The 23359-nt window shown below is 42.3% G+C and overlaps 1 protein-coding gene across 2 annotated transcripts in view; it reads left to right on the forward strand.

The window, feature by feature from the left end:
• Window positions 1-23359, forward strand: part of LOC308294783 (guanine nucleotide-binding protein G(o) subunit alpha) — a gene marked incomplete at its 3' end in the record, with an annotated part of 183778 nt that overhangs the window by 150335 nt on the left and 10084 nt on the right. Inside the window, exons 5-8 of one of the 2 annotated variants that reach the window (XM_080737634.1) lie at window positions 875-1003; window positions 5670-5799; window positions 11059-11212; window positions 19476-20148. In XM_080737634.1, the coding sequence (XP_080593760.1) occupies window positions 875-1003; window positions 5670-5799; window positions 11059-11212; window positions 19476-19663 (601 nt within the window). Of the gene's footprint in view, window positions 1-874; window positions 1004-5669; window positions 5800-11058; window positions 11213-19475; window positions 20149-23359 lie in introns of those variants that run through there. The other variant, XM_080737633.1, reaches the window with a different exon arrangement.

Consider the following 23359-nt stretch of genomic DNA (forward strand, 5'->3'; position numbering starts at 1 on the left):
TGATTGGCTCCCACAAAGTTTCTCAAGAGATTTAGTTCCCAGATTGCTCCTGCACTCAGCTAACTTTCCCTTACTAACAGCCAACAACAACATAACAAAAACTGATTTGTGCAAGTTGAGATTGAAAAACCCAGTGTTGTTTATGAAGTTGATCTGTCCTCATTTCACCTCAAGAATACAGACAGAAAAGTAACAATCCAAAAATAATTAGCACCATAAGTACAACATACATACTTATGTAAGTATAAAGAAAAGAAAAGAAAAAAGCAAGAGAGTCTCGGGATAACACCACAAAAGGAAACGACTTGGCTCTAGAAGCACCCTTACGGGTTCATTTGGTTCCAGACTCAGTGTTAAATTAACACTGAAATTGAGTGACATCTAGACCTACTGCACATATAAACAGAGCTGATACCTTTATCTTATTAAATCTGAGGCTTTTTAAGGCTACTTAAAATCGTTTTGAGGATAAATTATGCTTTTTCTCCCAAAACGACTGCAAAAGATTGCTGCTATTCGTTCCAAAAAGCTGTATACCCTGTATATTTGACATGTACGGTATATAACGACAAAATGTGACAGCTCTGTTTACACAATGCTGTACCCCCTCCAACTGTATATATGTTCCCCCTTTTCAACTGTTTTTATTATATTTTGACACTTGCTTTTGCAATGTATGTTTTCTCATGCCACCAAAGCTCCTTTGAATTGAATTGAATTGAATTGAAATTTATACTGTCTAATATCATGCATTTCCACATGAAGACTGCTGTCAGATTGACCTGTTTGTGTGTATGTGTGTGTGTGTGTGTGTGTGTGTGTGTGTGCGTGCGTGCGTGTGTTTGTTTGTGTGTGCGTGTGTGCGTGTGTATAGCTACCTAGACAGCCTGGACCGGATCGGGGCACCAGACTACCAGCCCACAGAGCAGGACATTCTGAGGACCAGAGTGAAGACCACAGGCATTGTCGAAACACACTTCACCTTCAAAAACCTGCACTTCAGGTCAGCGCACACACACACACACATACATGCGCACGCATGCACACACAGTTTGTAGATCAGCTATTTTTCTGTGCACGCCAAATCAGGTATAACTCCTGATCTCTCAGGGGACTCAGGGATCTCTAATCCCTAAACCTAACATCCAAATATCTAATCCTAACTCTAACCCCAACCTGAATATTTTTCTAATCGTAAACATTATCTCACAACGGCGTTGTGAGCTTGTAGAAAGTCTATTTTCACAATGTTTGCCTCTTTCTTACGTAATATTTGACAATTTGTTTCCGATTTGGTATTAAAAAGGTCTTAAAAATCCTTAAATTATCTGTTTAGAAATGTGCAGATACCGTATAATACACGTATACTGTACGTTTGTTTGTTTACTGTTGAGTGAGAAAACAATGTTGCATACGAAGCCACATCGTCTGAAAAAAAACAACAATTGGGGACCCCCAAGGGTCCCAATGTGGGATCCAAAATCGCAGCATCGTTAATGGCAGGGTAAAAGTTGAAATGTGGAGATACAAGGTTTCAGCCCAACAGTGACGGCTTAATGATGGGGATTCATTTATTTCATTCCAACCCAGTACCTTTCTGTCTACCACTAGAGTAGCTTGCTTTATATTGAGCTCCAAATTCATACAATTAACAGCTTCAACCAAGTGTCTTCATTTGTGTATCTGCCATTTTTAATGAGATCTGATTCAATTACAACCCAGAGCTGTAATGAGAGAGAGAGAGAGAGAGAGGAGCATGAGAGTGTGACAGAGTGCCAGGGGCGTCACAAGGGGGTGGAAAGTGGGACTGAGTTACTAGGGCCCAAGGTGGAGGGGCCCTAGTAACTTTAGCTATTGAAAAATAGCAGATATAAGCTCACAGTGCGGCACCGAGTGCCTGCTATTTTTTAAAAGTCGTGAAAATCTTTGAATATATGTATTTTTTAAGCGAACATTTGTAACTAAAATTTTGCTTCTGGGGGTCCCTGGAACTAAATATTTTGAGATGGGGGTCCGTGGCCAAATTCATATAATTTTGGGGGTCCTTCACATGAAAAAGTTTGAGCACCACTGACATGGAAACATTTTTCTTGCACACATTTTCCCGATTTAAAAAAAATAGCAGATATACAAGCTCACAGCGCGGCACTCAGTGCCGCGCTGTTCAATAGTTAACATTCATGGGGGGCCCGCAGTGAATCCTTGTACCCAGGGCCCAGAATTTGGTGTGACGCCCCTGCAGAGTGCGATAGAAAGAGTTGTAAGTACACAGTCAAATCCAGAGTGTTCATTGAACTCCCAGGGTGTAGAAAATGAACCCACAGCTCCAGAGCATAATGCTGTAGATTTGACTGTGTGCCATATTTCTGTCTCCGCTTGCTTTGAAGCTCTCGCTTGTATGCACACGCATACGCGTGTGCAGACAGATACATGCTCATATACTGTACAGTACACACACACACACACACGCGCGCGCACACGCACACGCACACGCACAAGCACACACACTTGCACATGCATGTGCACACACAGCCAAAACCAGTGATCAGCAATTATGTTACAATATTAGGTGTTTGCCTAGATTCTTTGACAAGTGATTTATCGCTTTCTCTCTCAGCCTCTCTCTCTCTCTCTCTCTCTCTCTCTCTCTCTCTCTCCCTCTTTCTGTTTTTCTTTCTCTTTCCCACACATGCACTGTCAGCAGAGTAGATCTGAAACAGACACTCTGTGTGTGTGTGTGTGTGTGTGTGTGTGTGTGTGTGTGTGTGTGTGTGTGTGTGTGTGTGTGTGTGTGTGTGTGTGTGTGTGTGTGTGTGTGTGTGTGTGTGTGTGTGTGTGTGTGTGTGTGTGTGTGTGTGTGTGGTTGCGTGCGTGCGTGCATGCGTGTAATGAATTCCATACTTCATACATATCACACTATCTGTTCTCTCTCTCTCTCCGTTGCACACACACCCACACAATGGAGACGATTTTATTAGATTTCCTTGCAGTGTATCAAGCGGACAAATAGACAAATACACACAACACAAATAACACAAACGCGTGCCCTGCACACACACACACACACACACACACACACACACACACACACACACACACACACCATTTAAATGACCGCGAAATGATTTTGTTTTGTTTGACTGATGCTCTGCAACGTTTATTGTTCTGGTTCAGTAGGCGTTGCACCGGATTTGTTATTACTTTTTTTTTTATGAAAAGCTATAAATTGATGTCATTGTCAGCTAGCTCTATTACTATTACTGGCAGAGAATGCAGTGTGTGTGTGTGTGTGTGTGTGTGTGTGTGTGTGTGTGTGCGCGCGGCCGTGTGTGCGTGTGCGTGTGTGGGAGGCTCTGGCCTGGGCTTGTAGCGTTACACAGCGGATTCCAGTTCCATCCCTCAACGGGGGAAGTGGTTTCAGCCGTGCCAAATGTTATGATGCTTGAGAAGAAAAGCACACTCTGAGCAGTAACGCATAATGACCAGTGAGTCTGTCATTAGTTGGACATGGAGCTGCAGATGCAGGACCCCGGCTTTGAAGGGGGGAGAACTCCTAAAGGGGTTTATTTTGGCAATACCGACCGGCTCCCTGTTCATTATCCTGCTTATTACATAACATGGCTACTTCCTAAAATAAGTGAAGCCCGACCAGCTTCCCTTCTCCAGAACACGGACACCAATTGTGTCGGTATAGACCAGTGGTTCCCAAGGTTTTTAGCCTGTGACCCAAAAGAGAGATTTGCCCGGGACCTAAACTAGTGAATATAGCCGATCTACAAGCTCACAACGCGTTGCTTCGCACCGCGTTGTGAGCTTGTAGATCGGCTATTTTCACTTCTTATTTTTTTCTTCTTTAATATTTTTTATCCTTTCTGCTCTCCCTCTGCCGTGCCTGGGCAGACAACGGACTGACGTCATGCTTCCTATGCATGAGTAGTCCAAGTTGCTTCTTTTCACCTGACAGGGGGGATTTCCCAGGTGTGAGCGTAGCGCGTGGAAGTAACACGTTATTCCAACCGGTTCTTTTCCCCTCCATCAGGCGCCCCGGCTGGCCAGGGGGAGGCATTATAGAGACCAGGATTACTGCATGTTTTTGTGAGGGTATCTACCCTAGGAGACACGGGGAGAACATGCAAACTCCACACAGAAAGGCCCTTTCGCCAACTCCACCTAGGGTGTGGGTGCTGATGACGCGGAGGAGAGAACGCGCCCACAGTGTCCTCCGGCGGGAATCGAACCCGGGACCTTCTAGCTGTGAGGCGACAGCGCTTTCACTACTTCTTAAGCATTACGTTTTCTAATTTATGGAATTTCTTAGATTTTTCTTTGATTTCCTCATGAAATTACTGAAAAAATGCTTTTCATTCATCCAAAAACTTTGCTGTTTTGGGGATGTTTTTTGAAAATGTTTTTAAATAATTTAAAAAGAAAATGTAGGAAACCAAAAACAAAGGGACCCATAAAAATCTGTCCGCGACCCACAAATGGGTCCCCACTCCCCACCCAGTGTTTGGGAACCAGTGGTATAGACACTTGACAAAGCCGGATGTGCCGCGGTGGATTTTGAACCCCCAGACCACCGCAGAGGTGGTGGGCAGCTAGTTTTACCACTGCGCGACCTGAACGCATCAGTGGTTCTCAACCTGTGGGTCGGGACCCCCAGGGGGGTCCCCAAATTATTTTGGGGGGTCCCCAGATGATTAACTTAATGTGCAACATTGTTTTCTCACTCAACAGTAAACAAACCAACATAATGTTTGAGTGTATAGAGGGTATCTGCACATTTATAAAGTGACAATTTAAGGACTTTTTAATATCTCTAAAATGACAAATTAAACATTGGCCAAATTGTCAAATATTAGAGGCAGAAATTGTGATAATGGCCAATCTACATGCTCACAACACCTTGCAAGCGTTGTGAGCATGTAGATCGGCTATTTTCACAATAGAACCGTGTTGTACAAAATGTAATGCCTCAATTCTTAGTGCTTGTCAAGTTCAAGTCAAGTTCAAGTTACTTTTATTGCCACACAACCAGGTTGGTGGTATTTGGTTTCAGCACATAATGTGTTGCAGCTCTGACAAAAACAAGGAACAAGACAAGTACATGTAGACATTTACACCATTACCACTACCAACAATAAAAACATGGAGACAGAAAAAGGACAGACAACCATTTAGCTAGTGTGGAGGGGGGAGAGGGAGTGGGGGTACTGAGGGAGTTCAGAGTTCGTGTGGCTGTAGGGTAAAAACTGTCAGGGTGGAGGGTCCCTAGGTAAAATATGATTATTTTGCGTCGCTGCCTGTAAAGGTTGAGAAGCACTGCTGTAAGCAGGGCCGTAGCGCGTCTAATCGGCGCTCTAGGCGAGCTCTCTCGAATGCGCCCCCCCCACTCCCGCGCGCGCGATTTTTGCGGGTTTTGCCGTGAATTTAGTCTGTTTTGGCCCGGTTTTGGGCTGGTTTGGGTCCACTCCCTCCATTTCGGCGCCCCCTCGGCGCCCCCTCTAGGATGGCGCTCTAGGCGACCGCCTATACCGCCTATAGCTAAAAACGGCCCTACATGGACATGTGTTGCAGGTGTGAGGAGGTGATGAAACGGTGAGGGGGTGGATGGACAGGATGGTACTGTACAGCAGTAGTGAACATGTGCTCTGTGCCCTCTGCCGCAGGCTCTTTGACGTGGGAGGTCAGAGGTCAGAGAGGAAGAAGTGGATCCACTGTTTCGAGGACGTGACGGCCATCATCTTCTGCGTGGCGCTCAGCGGCTACGACCAGGTGCTGCACGAGGACGAGACCACGGTAAGACACACACACACACACACACACACACACACACACACACACACACACACACACACACACACACACACATACACACACACACCATGTCTCTCTCTCTCTCTCTCTCTCTCCATTTCCTTCTCATCTGCTTCCACTCTTTCTTTTTCACACGCATTCTCTCACGCTGTTCTACTGTATAGTGCACAAATGTTTGGTTGCGTGCATTTTCTTTCTTTCTTTGTTGTATTATCGCTATTGCATCTATGTATCTTATATGATCTATATCTATTTGTGTCTTACTGTCTTTCTCTGAAGAGTAAACAGTGCCTTCTTGCCATACTGTTTTGCCTTCAAACTTGCATAATGTCAGCTATCTTGTGGCAAACGATATTCTCTCTGGAATTTCTCCTGACTTGTATTTTCCTTCCGGTGTTTGAGTGTCATTAAAAAAGTCTTAAATGGATTTAAATCTAACTTGCCTAAACCTGCAGAAACCCTGTGATAGCAAAAGAGTATACTTTTAAACCGCTACACTGCACTGTGTTCCATTACTTTGCGAATTGTGCATAATTCATTTTCATCATTGTTTCATGAGCAGTGAGAGGGTCAGAAAAGGTTAGGAATAATAACATCCAGGTAGAAATATATAGACCCACTTGTGAATGTCAGCAGTTCTACTTGCATTTCAGACGTTAAATATACACAGGCTATGCGAAGGATGAAAGTCAAATTGATTTTAGGGATGATAACATCTGCATAAAACCCTCTTATGAAAGATGACGCGTGGAACAGAATAGAGGAGTCTGCGGTATCTACGCCAAAGATACCAAGATAATGACGTCTAAAGCAAATGAGCTGATTTACATGTGGAGTGCGAGACGCCAAGTTCAGAGCTAATTTTATACGTCTTCATAAGTGGTTCCCGTGGGTATACTGTAGCAGGCTGGGCGACCATGTACAGTCAGTACACAGAAAATTCCCTAGTTTCCATTTGTACACTTCGGAGTTCCAGTATAGCTGTTGTTTGTGCAGAAGCCATTCAGTCTCCCTCTCAGCATGAAGTACCACGAAGGTACAGCTGCAAACTCTGTCTGAAGCTAACCTTCCAATTAGCGTATTAGTGCAGTATGTTTGTTTACCTTTAACTACAGTTAAACAGCAGAACTTCTAGGGGCATGCTGGCGCAGTCGGCCGGCGCCTCAAAGCTAGAAGGTGGGGTTGGCGAAAGGGGCTTTCTGTGTGTGGAGTCTGCATGTTCTCCCCATGTCCCCTAGGGTAGCTACCCTCACACAAAACATGCAGTAGTCCTGGTCTCTATACTGGGTAACGTGTTCCTTACTCCCCCCTGTCAGGTGATAAGCAGCGGCCTGCTCACTCCTCATGCATTGAAGGAAGCGTGAGCTCAGTTCGGAGCTCTCCCCAGGTTGACAGAAGGAGAGTAGCACCCAGGATTACAGCTTAGACAATTGCCACCGAGTGAAAAATGGGTTACAAATGTGAAAAACAGCAAAACTTACTTACTCTAGCTCAAAGTCAATATAGTGTAGTAAAAATGAATGTGTCCTTGGAGGGAGGTGAAAAGACATTACAACGTTACAGTCAATAGCAGACATCAGGATACAGTAATGACCCACTATATATACTGATGCCTGTTTACCAGGTCCTGTGTATTGACCTTATCAGGTCAACACACAGTCACATCCTGCTTTAAAGCGATACTGCGCAAAATTCATTCCAGTGGTCTTATTTTGGTGACACCTGCTGGTAGCCCCATGTCATTACAGTGTTTTGTCGATGGGGAAGGAATGGTGAAAAAGTAGGGTTTCAGGTCTCTTAATAGGTCTTAGATGTATATACTATACACAGTATAAATTGATACGTCATGCGTGTGTGTGTGCACACACACACACACACTACCTTGCTTATCTTTTTTTTTCCTAAAGACCAATCCTTCACAGGCATCTTCACACACACACACACACACACACACACACACACACACACACACACACACACACACACACACACACACCCCTTGCCACAGTGTCCTTTATCCGTTTCCTCTCTGAAACACCATGAGCCTGAGCCTGAACACACACCCACACGCTGCTACGACTACGTACAAGTGCAAACACACCCTGTTCCTGCTTGTCTCTGTGCTCTGGGTGTAAACGCTGGTTGAAGTGCTTCATCTTCTTGCCCTACAGACATCTCTTTCAGCACTGCTGGGTGAGCGTGTGTGTCTGTCTGTGTGTGCGTGAGTGAGTGTCTGTGCATGTTTGTATGAATGGGGATTAGGCCTGTCACCATCATGACATTTTACTTTATGATTGGCACGTAAATTATTGTTAGTAAGACCAGGAAAGCATCCGTTTCATTTTAGATTTTAGCTAAAGCAACATACGTTTTTCAGCAACCTCCAAGGCATTTTGTTATCTCTGTATTCTTTTGTAAATGAACGCCCTACTTGATCATATTACAGCGTCACACTAAAGCAGTGTTTCCCAAACTTTTCAGGTTGAGACCCAAAAGAGAGATTAGACGTTTGCTCGGGACCCAAACTAGTGAAAATAGCAGATCTACAAGCTTGCAACGCGTCGCGTTGCAAGCTTGTAGATCTGCTATTGTTTTAAAATGTATAAAATTCTTCAAAAAAGATATATATGAGGTCGCGCCAATTCTTGGCCATCTGGCCAGTGATGTATATCGGACCAGTTAGCCATATATGGAGATCCATGTAATGTATATAGTACATCCCTTTTATGCCCATACATGGAGATCCCTGTCTGAACCAGCCACACATTTATGGGCCATGTCTTGGCCATCTGGCCACTGTGGCCAGTGATATATATCGATGACATCAGGGATCTTCATATATGGGCATAAAAGGGATTCTGGGGAATACCCATATATATGGACTTTTACATAGGTTTTACATTTCTGTTTGGCTTTTAATGAAAATAGTTCAACATCATGGAACACAATCATGCAGATTATGCAAAATAATTGCGATTATGTGAAATAATTGCGATTTGGTGATTATGTAATAATTGTGACAGGCCTCATAGGGGGTGACGGTGTGGGGGGGGGGGGGGTGTTCTCTTCCGTTGTTTCCTCTGTTCCTGCTCTTAAACTCCGCCCTCCAGCATCTCTGGCTCCTCCCACTCCTCCTGTCGCTCTCGCCACATCGACTGTCCTCTCTAACCAATCAGCAGTCTGATCTTCTACAGAAGCTCCGCCCGCAGACAGGTATGAAACCTCCGGATAGGTCCATGTACTCACAGTTTACTAACACCACCTGTTGGTGTTTTAAGGTTGAAAGCAGAGTCTCTCTCTCTCTCTCTCTCTCTCTCTCCGTTTGTGAACTGTGTTTTTGTGTGTGTGAGAGAGACAACATCTGCTTGCTTGGTCTGCTGCTGTGCTACCTACCTACCTACCTACTACTCAAATGTGACTGGCTCTTCACTTCTTTACCTATAATTCTTTACCTAAATCTCTTCACGAGAGAGATAGAGAGAGAGAGACACTGCTTTCAAGTTGTTGTTATTATAAAGGAACTTTGACGCTTAGAATTTTAGCCAGTTGTTGTCCTTCACAAAGCATTAGCCACCAAGTGCAACATACAGAACCAAGCAAGCATACTGTACAGAGCATGGATTTCACTATTTTGACAAGAATAGCCGATCTACAAGCTCACAACGAGTTAGGTTGTGACGACAAAGCTTCTGGTGATTACCAGAAGCACTTGTTTAGCTGTTTACTAGGGGTGTAACAATACATTTTAACAGCGATATGCATCACGATACATGGTTAACTATACAATACATGGACGATATTGGTTAATTCATGGCGATACGATACGATTCGATTCAATGATTTAAAATCGATATAGTAACTATTTAGCAAAGAAATTAAATCTGTGTAAAACGTGTAAAAAATCTATTATTATGGAAGTAAACGCTGTAATTATCTATAGCAAATACATGGATATTATATTTCAAAACATATGCACAAACCCACCTTCACATGAACACAGAGATTACACACATTTATCGATAGACCAAGAGTAGCTATATGGAATGGAAAGGTAATTAGACCCCTTTTTTCATTTTCCCTCTTAAAATTACCATATACAGGCACAAATACTTAGTTTCCATACAATCAATTATTTGCATTGCAAAACGATTCGATAACGATTACCACATTTTAAAGCGATACAATACGATACAAAGACAAAACGGTACGATATTTTGCTTTTGCAAACAATATAGTAGATCATTGCAAATTAAAATCGATTTTTCGATTCAGTTACTATATCGTTACACCCCTACTGTTTAGCCTTGTTTAATTATTTAATTACAGTATGAACCAACAAGTGCCTCAGGCTACAGTAGGTGGCATCTACAGTACCAACACTGGGCTCCAGGAGGAATTGTAATGATGCTTGGAAACCCTTAAGTGACTGATGCTTAATTAAACCTTATAAACCTAGTGAACCGGAGTCCTCCAGGGATCTATACTAGTCCCTCTCCTTTTTTCTATTTGAGGAAAACAGCTCCGAAATATTTGAGTAAAATAGCCCAGAACTTGTCGCATCACATTGCGATGTCTTGTGAGCTTGTAGATCTGCTGTTTTGCCTCAGAATAGGGACGCTAGGATTCATCAAGTTCAAGGTTGAATAAAGTGACAACTGCTTAGTGAAGGACAATACCAGCTTCTAACTGAAAAATAACAATTTGAAACAACCTACAGAAATGTAGGTTTTTAGTCTTTAGTTTATTTAGCAATGACAGCAAAATGCAAATAATTATGCCCCCCCTCCCATCAGTAATTTAACAGCATGTATTGTATGGATAGCATTTGTTAATAAGCTAGTTGAGCGCATTTCCTTGGTTGGCCAACTGACTGACCGACAGCATGCTAATATTTCTTACCGCTTGCTTCTCACACACACACACACACACACACACACACACACACACACACACACACACACACACACACACACACACACACAAAACTACTATTCAAATATTTTTGTCCTGCTGGGGGAAAAAGACTCACGTTTTCTTCACTTACTTAATATTTTGTGACTACTATTGCGTGTGTGTGTGTGTGTGTGTGTGTGTGTGTGTGTGTGTGTGTGTGTGTGTGTGTGTGTGTGTGTGTGTGTGTGTGTGTGTGTGTGTGTGTGTGTGTGTGTGTGTGTGTGTGTGTGTGTGTGTGCGCGTGCACGTGAGTGTGATGGTCTTTGACGTCTCTGTTTCCTCCTACAGAACCGCATGCATGAGTCTCTGAAGCTGTTCGACTCCATCTGCAACAACAAGTGGTTCAAGGACACCTCCATCATCCTGTTCCTCAACAAGAAGGACCTGTTTGAGAGCAAGATCACTAAGTCACCGCTGTCCATCTGCTTCCCAGAATACGATGGTATATACAGTAGAGTTATGTTATTGTTGAACATCTGCATTTACAGGACGTCTACATGATTAGAGCAGGGGAGTTCAAACTTTTTTGACTCAGGGCACCCCTGTCAATAACTTCTTCATCCACGGCACCCCTGAATTACACTGTTATTTTTTCTAAACTTATCCTATTGGAGAAATATCCGTTTCCATCAGAACTGACTGAAAATAACGTTATACTTGACGTTTAACCACTTGAACCCTAGCATGCCTATTCTGGGGGGCAGGTTCACCAAAAATAGCCGATCTACAAGCTTGACGCGTTGTGAGCTTGTAGATCTGCTATTTTTGGTGAAGAGAGTTGTCGTAGATGGAAAAAGAACCCATCAAGTACAGTGCAAATCAGGTCTGTTTTACTAAGCATAGTGAAGTGATATTGATGTAGTGATATTGATGAATTCCAAATATTATCAAATTATCTCGTGGCACCCCTGGACTGGCATCACGGCACCCCAGGGTGCCCCGTCACCCACTTTGAAAACCCCTGGATTAGAGAATGTAGAATAATTTGTATTCTGATCAACGTGTGCCTGTGATCTCTCCTATGGTGCCACGTCAAGACAGCATGGATTGTGGACAAAATCGTATCCAACAGTAACAAGTCTTGGGTGTGAGAGGCTAGATCTCATCAAATGGTGGTCCATGGCTCAAATGCCGAATAGATAATGGACCGTGATATGAAAAGGTTTGAAAAACACTGATCTAGAGCAGTGGTTCTCAACCTGTGGGTCGGAACAATTATTTTGGGGGGTCCCCAGATGATTAACTTGATGTGAAACATTGTTTTCTCACTCAACAGTAAACAAAACAACAACAAAGTTTATATAGAGGGTATCTACACACTTCTAAAATGACAATTTGAGGACTTTTTTAATACCTCTAAAATTACAAATCAAACATCGGCCAAATTGTCAAATATTAGAGACAGAAATTGTGGAAATAGCCAATCTACATGCTCTCAACGCCTCGCAACGCGAGGTGCTGTGAGCATGTAGATATGCTATTTTCACAATAGAGAACCGTGTTATACAAAATGTAATGCCTCAACTCTTAGTGCTCATCAGGGTGGGGGGGTCCTGAAAAGGTTGAGAACCACTGATCTTGAGGACGGACTGCCCCGCCCCCAGCTATTCATTTCAATGAAGGTTGCTCAGTGGCGTTTGAAACACCCGGAAGAACACTCTACTTCCTGGTTGGCTCAAATTGGGAGCCAACAGATAGACAATAGCTAGCGTTTCAGATTATAGAAGCATGCGCAGTGGGGGTTTCAAACGGTACACGCACACGCAGTAGTGTTTTCAATACGCAAGTGTCGCTATCCCAGATTTGACGACCAGGCGATGGCCGATGGCGATTCACTGTCCTGCCGCGGTTCTGGGGGCTCGAGAGGAACCCCAGCTTCTGCACAGCACACTAGAATACGTTTTTTATGTTCAAGGCATTTTATTGTCACATGAACGTACCACATTGCCGGTAGCAACACTGCAGGCACTGCAATTCTTGTTCTCTGAGCTTTCTCGATGGAATAGAATAGAATATCACATGTTTTCAAAGTAGGGGCTGCGATCAAAGGGGAAAATTGGAACGGAGATGAAATGAATGATTTCTTTGAGAAAAAAATAGTCTCTAGTAAGGATTTAAAAACCTCCAATGACTGATCAGAGCGAATGTGGAGTGGCGGGATGATGGGTGATGAAAAAGAGCAGATAGGTTCAGAAAATGCAAACAAAGTGCAGAGTGATGTGTGTGTGTGACTGCGTGCATGCATGTGTGTATATATATGCATGTGTTCGTATGAAATGCACTGCACTCAGGTAATTGAGTGGGAACACAAATAGCTAAGAAACTAAGAAAGCAAACGAGAGATGGGCAAATCAAGAGGGTGTGAGAAAGCATTTCTGAGAAAGGCCGACTGCACTGCACTGTGGGAAAGAAAGAATTTACGATTCCAGATCAGTTTCCTCGCTTCTCTCCTCGTCCTTGTTCACAAGCATTTGGCTAGACAGTACATGCTAGTTCTCATCATGCTGCAACTGAAGCACTCAGACCATGTGAATACAGTGGAAGCAACATTGAGGCCAAAGGGGAGGTGTATTGAATGTTTGCTGCTGGGCAGTTCTTTCTGAAGTTGATGCCCTATTTTATATCTAATCGTATAGCAATGTTGTGTAAAGGTAGCAAAAATAGCCGATATGCAAGATATGCAAGGTCTGTCTGTGGATTTTCATAAATATTTAACCAAATATTGAGTTTGTGAGCTTGTGACTAAATAGTATCTACGTTGGATCCATTGGAACATCCAACCATCCATCTACAACCGTTTATCCAGAATCAGGTTGCGGGGGTAACAGTTCCTACAGAGATTTCCAGTGTTCCCTGTCGAGTGTTATTTCCTGAAATATAACGGTTTAGGACACCAACAAAATCATAGCTCAACTCAACTTTAGCTGTATAGCCTTTAATCAATGTTACTGTCTCAAATGGCTCTACAGGCCCACATTTTATACAGGAACCAAATGACCCCCCTGTCCTTAGACCCTCGATCAGGCACGGGAAGCACATCGTTTTATCTGCTTGCTGTGAGTTGAAGTACTTGGAGGCGTTTTCAGATGAGAGCAGGGGTTAAAGTTCTCAGTCCTGGGGACTGATTTCAGTCTTGAGGATTCCTTAGGGGCCATTTCTGAGATCAGTGCACATCCGCAAGAAAATAAAAATAAACAAGAATTCACACACAGTCAATATAAAATCTGGTGGATTGGTGTGTTGAAGTTAGTGTAAAAAAAGTTTGAAAAAAAAATTTTTTTGAAAAAAAAAAAAAAGTTTGAAAAAAAAAATTTAGAAAAAAAAAAAGTTTAGGTCCAAAAATGTGTTAAAAAATCGACCTGATGGTGGCGCTATATGGGACAGATCCATGTCGATGAGATAAGTGTAGACATACTGTGTAGCGATTTGTGTGATTTTAGGGCAAAAACTGTAGGAGCAGTATTCAAAAATGTGTTTTAAAAAATTTGGCGGGGGTCCCTGGAGCTGCGGGGGTCCCTGGAAGGGTGGAGGTTGTGGATTGGCAGACAAGGATTGTGTGTGGAAAATTTCACATGGATAGGGGCAAAAAAGTGTGATGTGACGTGACAGACAGACTGACGGACAGACAGGCGGTGGAGGTTTTCATAGTAACTGCGACCTGACGGTCGCAATTATAATCATTAGTATTGTTTATTTTATTTATTATTATTAAGGAACTCTAGAAATCTCAGTTGGAACTGTTACCCCAGTGACCCGATGCTGGATAAGCGGTTGAAGATGGATGGATGGATGGATGGATTATTTTAGAGTAAGATACTTTATTTACCATTATTGTGTACTCCGCCACATGGGGAGCAATCTTCAATTCAATCTTCAATTCAAAGAAGCTTTATTGGCATGAGAACACAAACGTTTACACAGTGGTGGAAAAAGTACCTACATTTTTATAATTAAGTAAAAGTATCAATTCTGCAATGTAGAATCACTCTGTTACAAGTAAAAGTCCAGAATTAAAAATGTACTTGAGTAAAAGTACAAAAGTATTGGTATCCAAATGTACTTAAAGTACCAAAAGTAAAAGTACAAAATGTTTGAAAATAGCAGATCTACAAGCTCACAACGCGTCGCACCGCAATGCGTTGTGAGCTTGTAGATCGTCTATTTTCAAATAGCCTTGGTATAACATAGGGCTAAAGTGGTTTATGTATGTTTTAAACTTTAGTTATTGCTTTGTAGATTAGCATTATTGGGCTAAATGTAAAGACGCTACGCTGCGCCAACCGTGAATTCAACACAATCTGCTGTTGAGCAGTTTAACCAATTTGCTACGTACGTCTACACAAACGGTCAGATTACAAAGATAAATTGCTTAGTGAAGGCTCACGGATGTCACCATAGGGTACGCTCCAGCAGAATGTCCCGTAATGATCGTATTATTTAAAGAGGAGCATTTTAATCCGATCGGTCGTCGTTTCCTTAAAAAGGTATTAATGTATCTAAGTGCAGTACACCTCGCAACCGATGGGGTCGCATGGCTGAAAAACAACAGAAAATGACGTCTGATCGGATTAAAATGCTGTTTATTAAACAATACGAAAGATACGGGTAATTCTGCTTGAGCGTACCATACTGTGACATCTGTGAGACTTCAGTAAGCACTTTATCTTTGAAATAAGAACGTTTTTGTAGACGTACGTAGCAAATAGGTTTAACTGCTCAACACGAGGTTGAAGTGAATGTATTACGTGCGCAACAACGTGACTCGTGCCCTATTTAAATTGGTCGGGCTAACAGTGCAAAATGTAGCATAATCAGTGTTTGTGTAACTTCAGTTAGAAGGATAATCTGGCGGTTCTGACAGACTTAACCTCCTCGCGTTGTGAGCTTGTAGAAGAGCAAAAATAGAGTTGGGTCGCCGTTTTATTCCATGAGTAATTGTGTATAACATGCCTGCGTTAGCCTGCAGCTAGCGCTAGCTAGCGTTAGCCTGCAGCTAGCGCTAGCTAACGTTAGCGTTAGCCGTTAGCCACACATCCAGAATAGTCTAATAAGTCAATTTTCCAACGGCGAGTGAACGATTGCATTCCGTGTCCTTCATGGATTTTTTTCCCCCTGGCTGTCAATGTTTTTATTGTCCAAAAAGAAAACTGAACGTTAAAGGTTAAATGACATTCTGTTTTTACCAATCATAAAAGTCTTTGCCCTGGTCCTAAAAACATGTTTTAAAATGTTTAAACTTGAAAATCCACTCCATGGAGCCATGGTGTCTCTCTCTGTTTAGGTGTCATGAAAAACGGTCTGTCACCTGAAATACTCTAAACTCACCACCAGGGGAGCCTCTCTCTCCCACTCATTCTAACAAAATAAATATTAGTAGGCCTATAGTGCAGTAAGTACATGTACTTGAGTACAATTTTGAGTATTAGCCCTAACCCTAACCCTAACCCTTTCCAATTTTCAATTCTTATACTTCTACTCCACTACATCTCAGAGGCAAATGCACTTTATCTCTCCACTACAATCATTTGGAGGCTTTAGTTACTAGTAACTTTGTAGATTTTGATTATTAATACAAATCAATCACTTCGGCCCTTATAGGACAGCGATTCTCAAACTATGGTACCCAAAGTGGCCACACACACACACGCACGCACACACGCACGCGCACGCACATACAGATCTGCGGCCGCCCCGGCTCCAACACACAGAGATGCGTGCTCGCATTTTTTGTTGCTTTCGCACAAGACAGTGGCTGTGACACAGACACACACACAACCATGGCAGCTAAAGAGGCTGAGCTAAGCCCTGGCCTGAGGCATACGCGTCTGCATGATCAGCGGGGAATTGTGTCATTACGAGCCGAGGCGCGGGTGTTTTTTCTTACCCCGGGAACGATACATTACCGGAGCCCTGCGGTTACTATGTACCTTCGCGGAGTTCAATTTAGACCGTCGGCGCCGCGGTAACGTTCAGCTCCGCTCCGCAATGCAGAAAAACGTCATGGTCCTTTGTAGTTATAGCAACATATTTTGGCTAAATGCCTCAGTTTAGAGAAACACCTATTGCTTGTGTTATAGCGTTTTACTGTCTGCTCGCATTACTGTCTGTCTGTCTGTGTGTGTGTGTGTGGGTGCGCTGTGCACTGTCACAGCAACGACAGAGTGTCGGTAAAAGGAGGGAGGTTCCACTTAGCTCTACCCCGGGGAGCAGTGCACTGTTAGTCGGACACAGCCGACACAGAGTGTCGGTAAGAAGGAGAGAGGTTCCGCTGTGCGCAAATACATAGCGATTTTAATTATTTCACTAAAGCATAAACAGACTACTTGATATGAAGGATATTGATGTAAATAAGATATTTGAATGGATAAATGTATTTTATATGCCCATATTTACAATTAAAGGACGATATAATGTAAGAGGTCACTTCCTCAAAACTTGGGCTGTGGAGAAATAACTCTATGGGAGAAATACAGACAGGGAGACTGGGAGAGAGGAGGACTGACGACGTATGAGTCCAGTATCCAATGAACTGCGCGTTTGAGACTCATTATGCAGAAACCGGCACAAACACACAGATAGCAGGAAAACCACTGCATGTCAAAAGTTGTGTTTTTTTTGGTGTAATTGAGGCCAGGGAACATTAAAAAAAGCATAAAAAACTCAAAATTTATTTTTGGATGTCACCACCCCTTTAAAACTAGATAGTTTTACGATCATGACAATGTTGTCAATGCTAAGTCAATGCTAAGCAGGGACAACAAAGGACTGCTCGCATCTGGCTCAAGCAGGAAACGGAACGGATCCTTTTTTTCCAAACTCGAGAAGAAGAACAGCGCCAGAACAGCGCAAGGCCGCTCCCAATCATGAAACTAGCTCGGTTACCATGTGACATGGACAGCCAATAGGCAAATAGGTCGCCTAGGTCCCCTGAATGTCTCGCCACAAACGCACTTCTTTAATAAAATCTGTTCCACAGATTTAATAATAAGTGTGTAGCGATGGCCGCGGCGTAGCATAGAATACAACAGAACTTCAGAAGATACTTCTATAAAATGAAGCATGGATTGGCACACACACATTCAGTGAAGGCAGTTCAGAACTTCAGGGAAACACCCCTAAATTGGTAGACTCGCCCCCTCACCTGAAGAGAGAATTGATCTTCTGTTTTTCCTTACTTATTGAACTAATGCATGAGTATCACGGTCATTGAATATGCACATTTGACTTAGATTTTGACTTCTGTTCTGACCCCATTTACTTTCCCGTAGGATTTCACTTCAGGCACTGTTCCTATTGAAACACTAGCCGGTTTAGCAGTCTTTATGGCTCAGTCACTGAGGCTCCTGACATCCGTGCCCCAATAATAACCCCTCCTTAATTATTCATAGTCACTTCTCTTCCTCTTGCTATCTTGATCCAAAATAGAGGTCAGCTCATTACTTTAATGCATGGCCCCAGTGCATGATGGGATATGGATTGCTTAATTGCACATCATGCAGTATTGAAGCATACTGCATTCATGTTTGTCCACTAATCTCATTTGTCATCTGTCGATGTGCTGCACTGCAAGAACATTCAGAAAAGTAGTGCTTAGTTACACATCATCACTGTCTGGTGGAAACATTGTATGGCCTAAACTGTTACTTTTCAGTAAATAAAAATACAAATGTGATCCAATTTAGTTATTATTTAGCCCTTCCATCCTGATTGGCTAAGTTCCATTTTGAACAAAATGCCTCAAATTATTAAAACTGTGCACTGAAATTTTGCACACACATTTCCACTCGGCCGAGGAATAAATGCCACTTGAAATTTCAAGTACTGCATTTGGCTGCGAATGTAGGTACGTAGGTTGGTAGCTGTGTGTGTGTAAGCCCGTAGCCCAATCAGGGACCAGCATTTCTGGCAGGGTCATCATTAACAGCCAATGAGGGACCAGCATTCCTGGTGATGCCAGTGGTGAGCGCGCTCTGCTGGCGCACAAGTAGGCCATACATGGCCTAGTTGTGCACAAGACGCAAGTTGGCACCTCAACAGAGTGCAGTTCTAGTTTTTGTTGCATTCCTAAGCTGCGATTTGAGGTGAATTTGAGAGTCTTTGTGTCTCCATGAGGAAAAATGAGTTGAGTAATCAATAATTATATAAAAAAACACAGAAACACTTAAGTTATTGACATTCCTAGTGGGGTTGCAGTGAACATTTAATGATTGTTTAACTGTGTCCCTTGGTAAACACTGGCACTGCGTCGCAACATTTTTTATAACGATCTATAGAGTACAGTACAACACCCCTCTAGTAGTAGTAGTGCTTCATTGTCATTTTATTGGTTGAAATTTGATTAGTACCTGCCGATGTAAGCATGCAATACGTTTTTGTTTGTTTGTAATTAAGATGGGACTTTTAGAGACCCACTAATCTAAAGATGTTTTATGTATTGAAAACGATGTCCCCGTGGATATGCTCCAAATGTGTGAAATTACACATTTTTCAATTCAGCTCGCCTGAGGATTTCACAGTGTAGATCAGTATCCCAGATATAACTAATCTTATCAAAATGACGGCCTGTGGCACCACAGTGCATATCACATTGGGGGTCCTTGACATTTTAAAAGGGTTGAGAACCACTCTCGTAGAGTGTGCATTTAATTGACAATCACAAAAGCCTTCATTATTCTAACTCTCTGTCTCTCTGTCTTTCTCCCCAGGTCCAGACACTTTTTTGGATGGCATAGGCTACATTAGATCTCAGTACGAGAGGAAAAACAAGTCCTCCCAAAAAGAGGTCTACTCCCACGAGACCTGTGCCACAGACACCAACAACATCCAGTTTGTCTTTGACGCCGTCACCGACGTTATCATAGCCACTAACCTCAGAGGGTGTGGCCTGTACTGATGAAGACTTCACAATATTGGCCAACGAGAGGCTGCGGATCGTGGAGTATAGCCAGGTGTCAACGATGTCATCACATGGTGGTCGGCGTGGTCTGTTGTGACGATGATAGGTTATCAGTAGGCACACCTGACACATGATGGACAATACCTCTGTTGGCCAATGAGTGACTCCGTTTATTGATTGTTTTGTTAATTGACTCTTTCACTCGTTCACTGGCACTAGGTTGAATCCCCGTCTCTCACCTGATGTTGCAGTCCATCCATTCATCCATCCATCTATTCATCTATTCATCCATCCATACAGGGACGTGCTGGGCCCCTGATTCAGCCCGGGAAAAAGAGTTGGAGAGGCCCTCATTGCGTGCTATAGAGAGAGATATCTCTCTATAGCGCTGCTGCTACTCAAAGATTTGCCATTTCAGATCATGACAAGTGACAAGCCAGTGGGCCAATTACTGTACATGAGTTATATTTCGTCGTTGTCGGGTGGAAACCTTGTATGTCTAAAACCGTTTCTTTTGTAAAGGTATTTATCATTTTAAAAATGATTTAAACTAGTGAAAACAGCCGATCTACAAGCACTCAACGCCTCGCACCGCGAGGCGTTGTGTGCTTGTAGATCTGCTGTTTTCACTACTTTTGTGCAACAGCCTTATATGATGAAGCAGGGCTTTTCTTTGCGAAAAAATGTATAAATTTGAAACTTGGAGATAAAAGGTTTCTTCCCGACAGTGACGATTTACTTTGTTGGCCGCCCAGCCCCCAAAATGGAATGAAGGCCGACATTTTATTTTAATTTTTTTCCTAATGGCTGGCCTGGACTGGCCGGGAATGAACCGGCCGTTCGGGAGTTGTCCCGCTTTTCCCAATGGCCAGCACGTCCCTGCATCCATCCATCCATCTATTCCTCCATCCATATAACACAGTGGTTCTCAACCTGTTCTGGGTCAGGGCCTGCACTTTAGAAGCTTGTGTGAAGTGGTCAGATGGGTTGTCTTCGTGCATCTTCAGAGCATGTTTATTTTAGTGATCAATTAATCAATTATTATCGTGTTCCGGCTTGGATCAATGGAACTAAGTTTAAGTTCCTATTCACCTGTATCACAATGAAAAAAACGAATACATTTCACTTTTATAGTTTTATATATTAATGTTATATTATAAATAAAGTTTTGCCAATTATTTGGGGGCCCACTTGCATTATCCTCACGGCCCGCCAGTGAGCCCCGGCCCACAGGTTGAGAATCGCTGGTCTAATTCTTTGTCATTTCTTTGTCCCACTGAGACCCTTTTATTATGTTGTCCTGCTGGTGCCTTGTAGCTTATTAGCATTCAAAAGAAACTCCCCGAGTGGGATTTTTAAAGATTTGCCAAATTCTTTTTCTACACAGTCTGCCGTCACAGGTGCATATCCATGGCTAATACATATTTATTTCAGAGAGAATGTCTGAACTAGTCTAATTCCCTAGAGGTAGCCAGCAACTAATTTGAACAGGCCTTGTACCTTTTTGGCAGTGCCATCTGTTGTTGCAGGTGGGAGGTAACGTGACTGGGGGCACCTGAACTTGAAATATATGTAGTCGATGTTCCTCAGAAACCTTGTATCTCCAATTTCACCTTTTTTCCAAATAATGGAAAAGTCTGATGGTTGGAGCACTTTGTAGAACTAGAATCAACATAACTTATGTGGCAGCCATTTTAAAGTAACAGTGGACTCCATAAATGTTATGCTAGGACGCACTTTTGTCACCACTTTTGTCTTTCAAATCTACCATATCTCAATAATAGCAATACTTACACAAATGCAAATTACTGCTGTAAAAGTGTATAAAGTGTACCTTGTACTTTGGGTTGAGTTTGTTTCCGATTTTGTCATTTTGAGGAAGTGGAAACTGTTACAGACCCAAGACATGAATCTATTAGCATGTGAAGACTATCACATCCAAACCAACCATTGGGAATTAATGCTCCATGTACCTGGCAAATAAGTGTGTGATTAAATGTTTCTATTAATCTGATTGACATGGTACTACTGTTGACCCTTGGTCATAATACAAAGAATGACCTGAAGCAGATGATTCCTAGTCTGAGAAGATTAAGAAAGATGAAGAGGAACTGCCTCAGGCACAGTGTGTAGGCATCGTTCCCCAAAGCCAAGCACGTTAAAATCATAGCATGAACAACTTAATAGAACAGGGCAGTAAAATTGTCAGTGTTCATTTAACTCAGTGTACAATGAAACAGTAAGGTCGTCTCAGCGTTAACGCAATAATGTTTTATGGCATAGCTCTGTAAGAGGAGAGATGTCTACAAATGGGTCTGTCTGTCTGTCTGTCTGTCTGGGGCTAATCTCACAAATCGCTTCGATCAGTGCCAAATATCTTTTTGCACGCTGCTAGTAGGCCAAGGAAGTCTCAAATGTTTGTTAATAATGGAACTTAATAGGGTTTGGACATGGCTTTAACTATGTCTAATTATGGAGTCATTCATCATAGATACAGTACGTAATAGACAGTGGCGTAAAGTAACTAGGCCTTATCATTGTGTAGTCTGCGGTGATGGGTTATCACCGCGTGTAGTCTTTTAAGTCAGAAAACTACAACATTACGTCATTACCCGCGGTGAAGAGCCAACACCGCGGACCAAGACATCTCTCCTCTGTTTTTACTTTCAGACATCTCCCCATCACCCCGTTCACTGATTGGTCGATCTAGACCTATCAGTGTGCCCCCTGGTTTTAGAGGCACAGAGGCACGGTGATAGGACTTCACCGTGAGTCCATGACTATGATGGCCATCACATTTTTAGGTGATAGCTTATCACCTAAATGTTTAGGTGATAGCTCTTCACCTCAGACTCTGATGAAGCCTTTACTCAAGTACTGTACTTAAGTACAATGTTGAGTTATTTGTACTTTACCAGAGTATTTCCAATTTTCAGTATTTTTTTCTACTCCACTACATCTGAGGCAAATATTACAATTTTACTCCACTACAATTATTTTAAAACTTAAGTTACTAGTTACTTTGTAGATTTTGATTATCATTACAAAACATGCATTAACCACTTCAGCCCTATATACATTACGGTCATTTGAAAATAGACGATCTACATGCTCACAATTCTATTTTCAAAAGATTTTTATACAATTGAAAACTTGTGAAATGGGACTTTCTGCATAATGTGTACTTTCTACTCTTGGTACTTTTGTTTTAAGTACATTTTGATACCAATACTTTTGTACTTTTACTCCAATAAAAGCATCTATACAGCAATGTAGAAATTTACTTTAGTAAAAATTAAATATATATTACTTTTTCCACCACTGGTAATAAAGTAGACTGGCGTCTACTTTCTCCATTACAATTATTTGAAAACTTTAGTTACTTTGCAGATATACATTAATATATTATAAAACATAGACCTACATGAACCACTTTAGCCCAATTTTCAACATACTGTAGGATATTTGAAAATGGCAGATCTACAAGCTCACAACGCTTTCAAACGTAGTATTTTACACTTTGATGCCAATACCTTTGTACTTTCACTCAAGCAATTTCTGAATTCCAGACTTTTACTTGTAACAGAGTATTTCTACATTATAGTATTGACATTTACTTGAATACAGCATGTTTGTAGCCTGACACTCAGCCTGAATTGACATTTCGTTTCACTTAATTATTCCCTGAATTCC

This window comes from Nannobrachium achirus (genome assembly GCF_963921795.1).
Source record: "Nannobrachium achirus genome assembly, chromosome: 11".
Taxonomy (NCBI): domain Eukaryota; kingdom Metazoa; phylum Chordata; class Actinopteri; order Myctophiformes; family Myctophidae; genus Nannobrachium; species Nannobrachium achirus.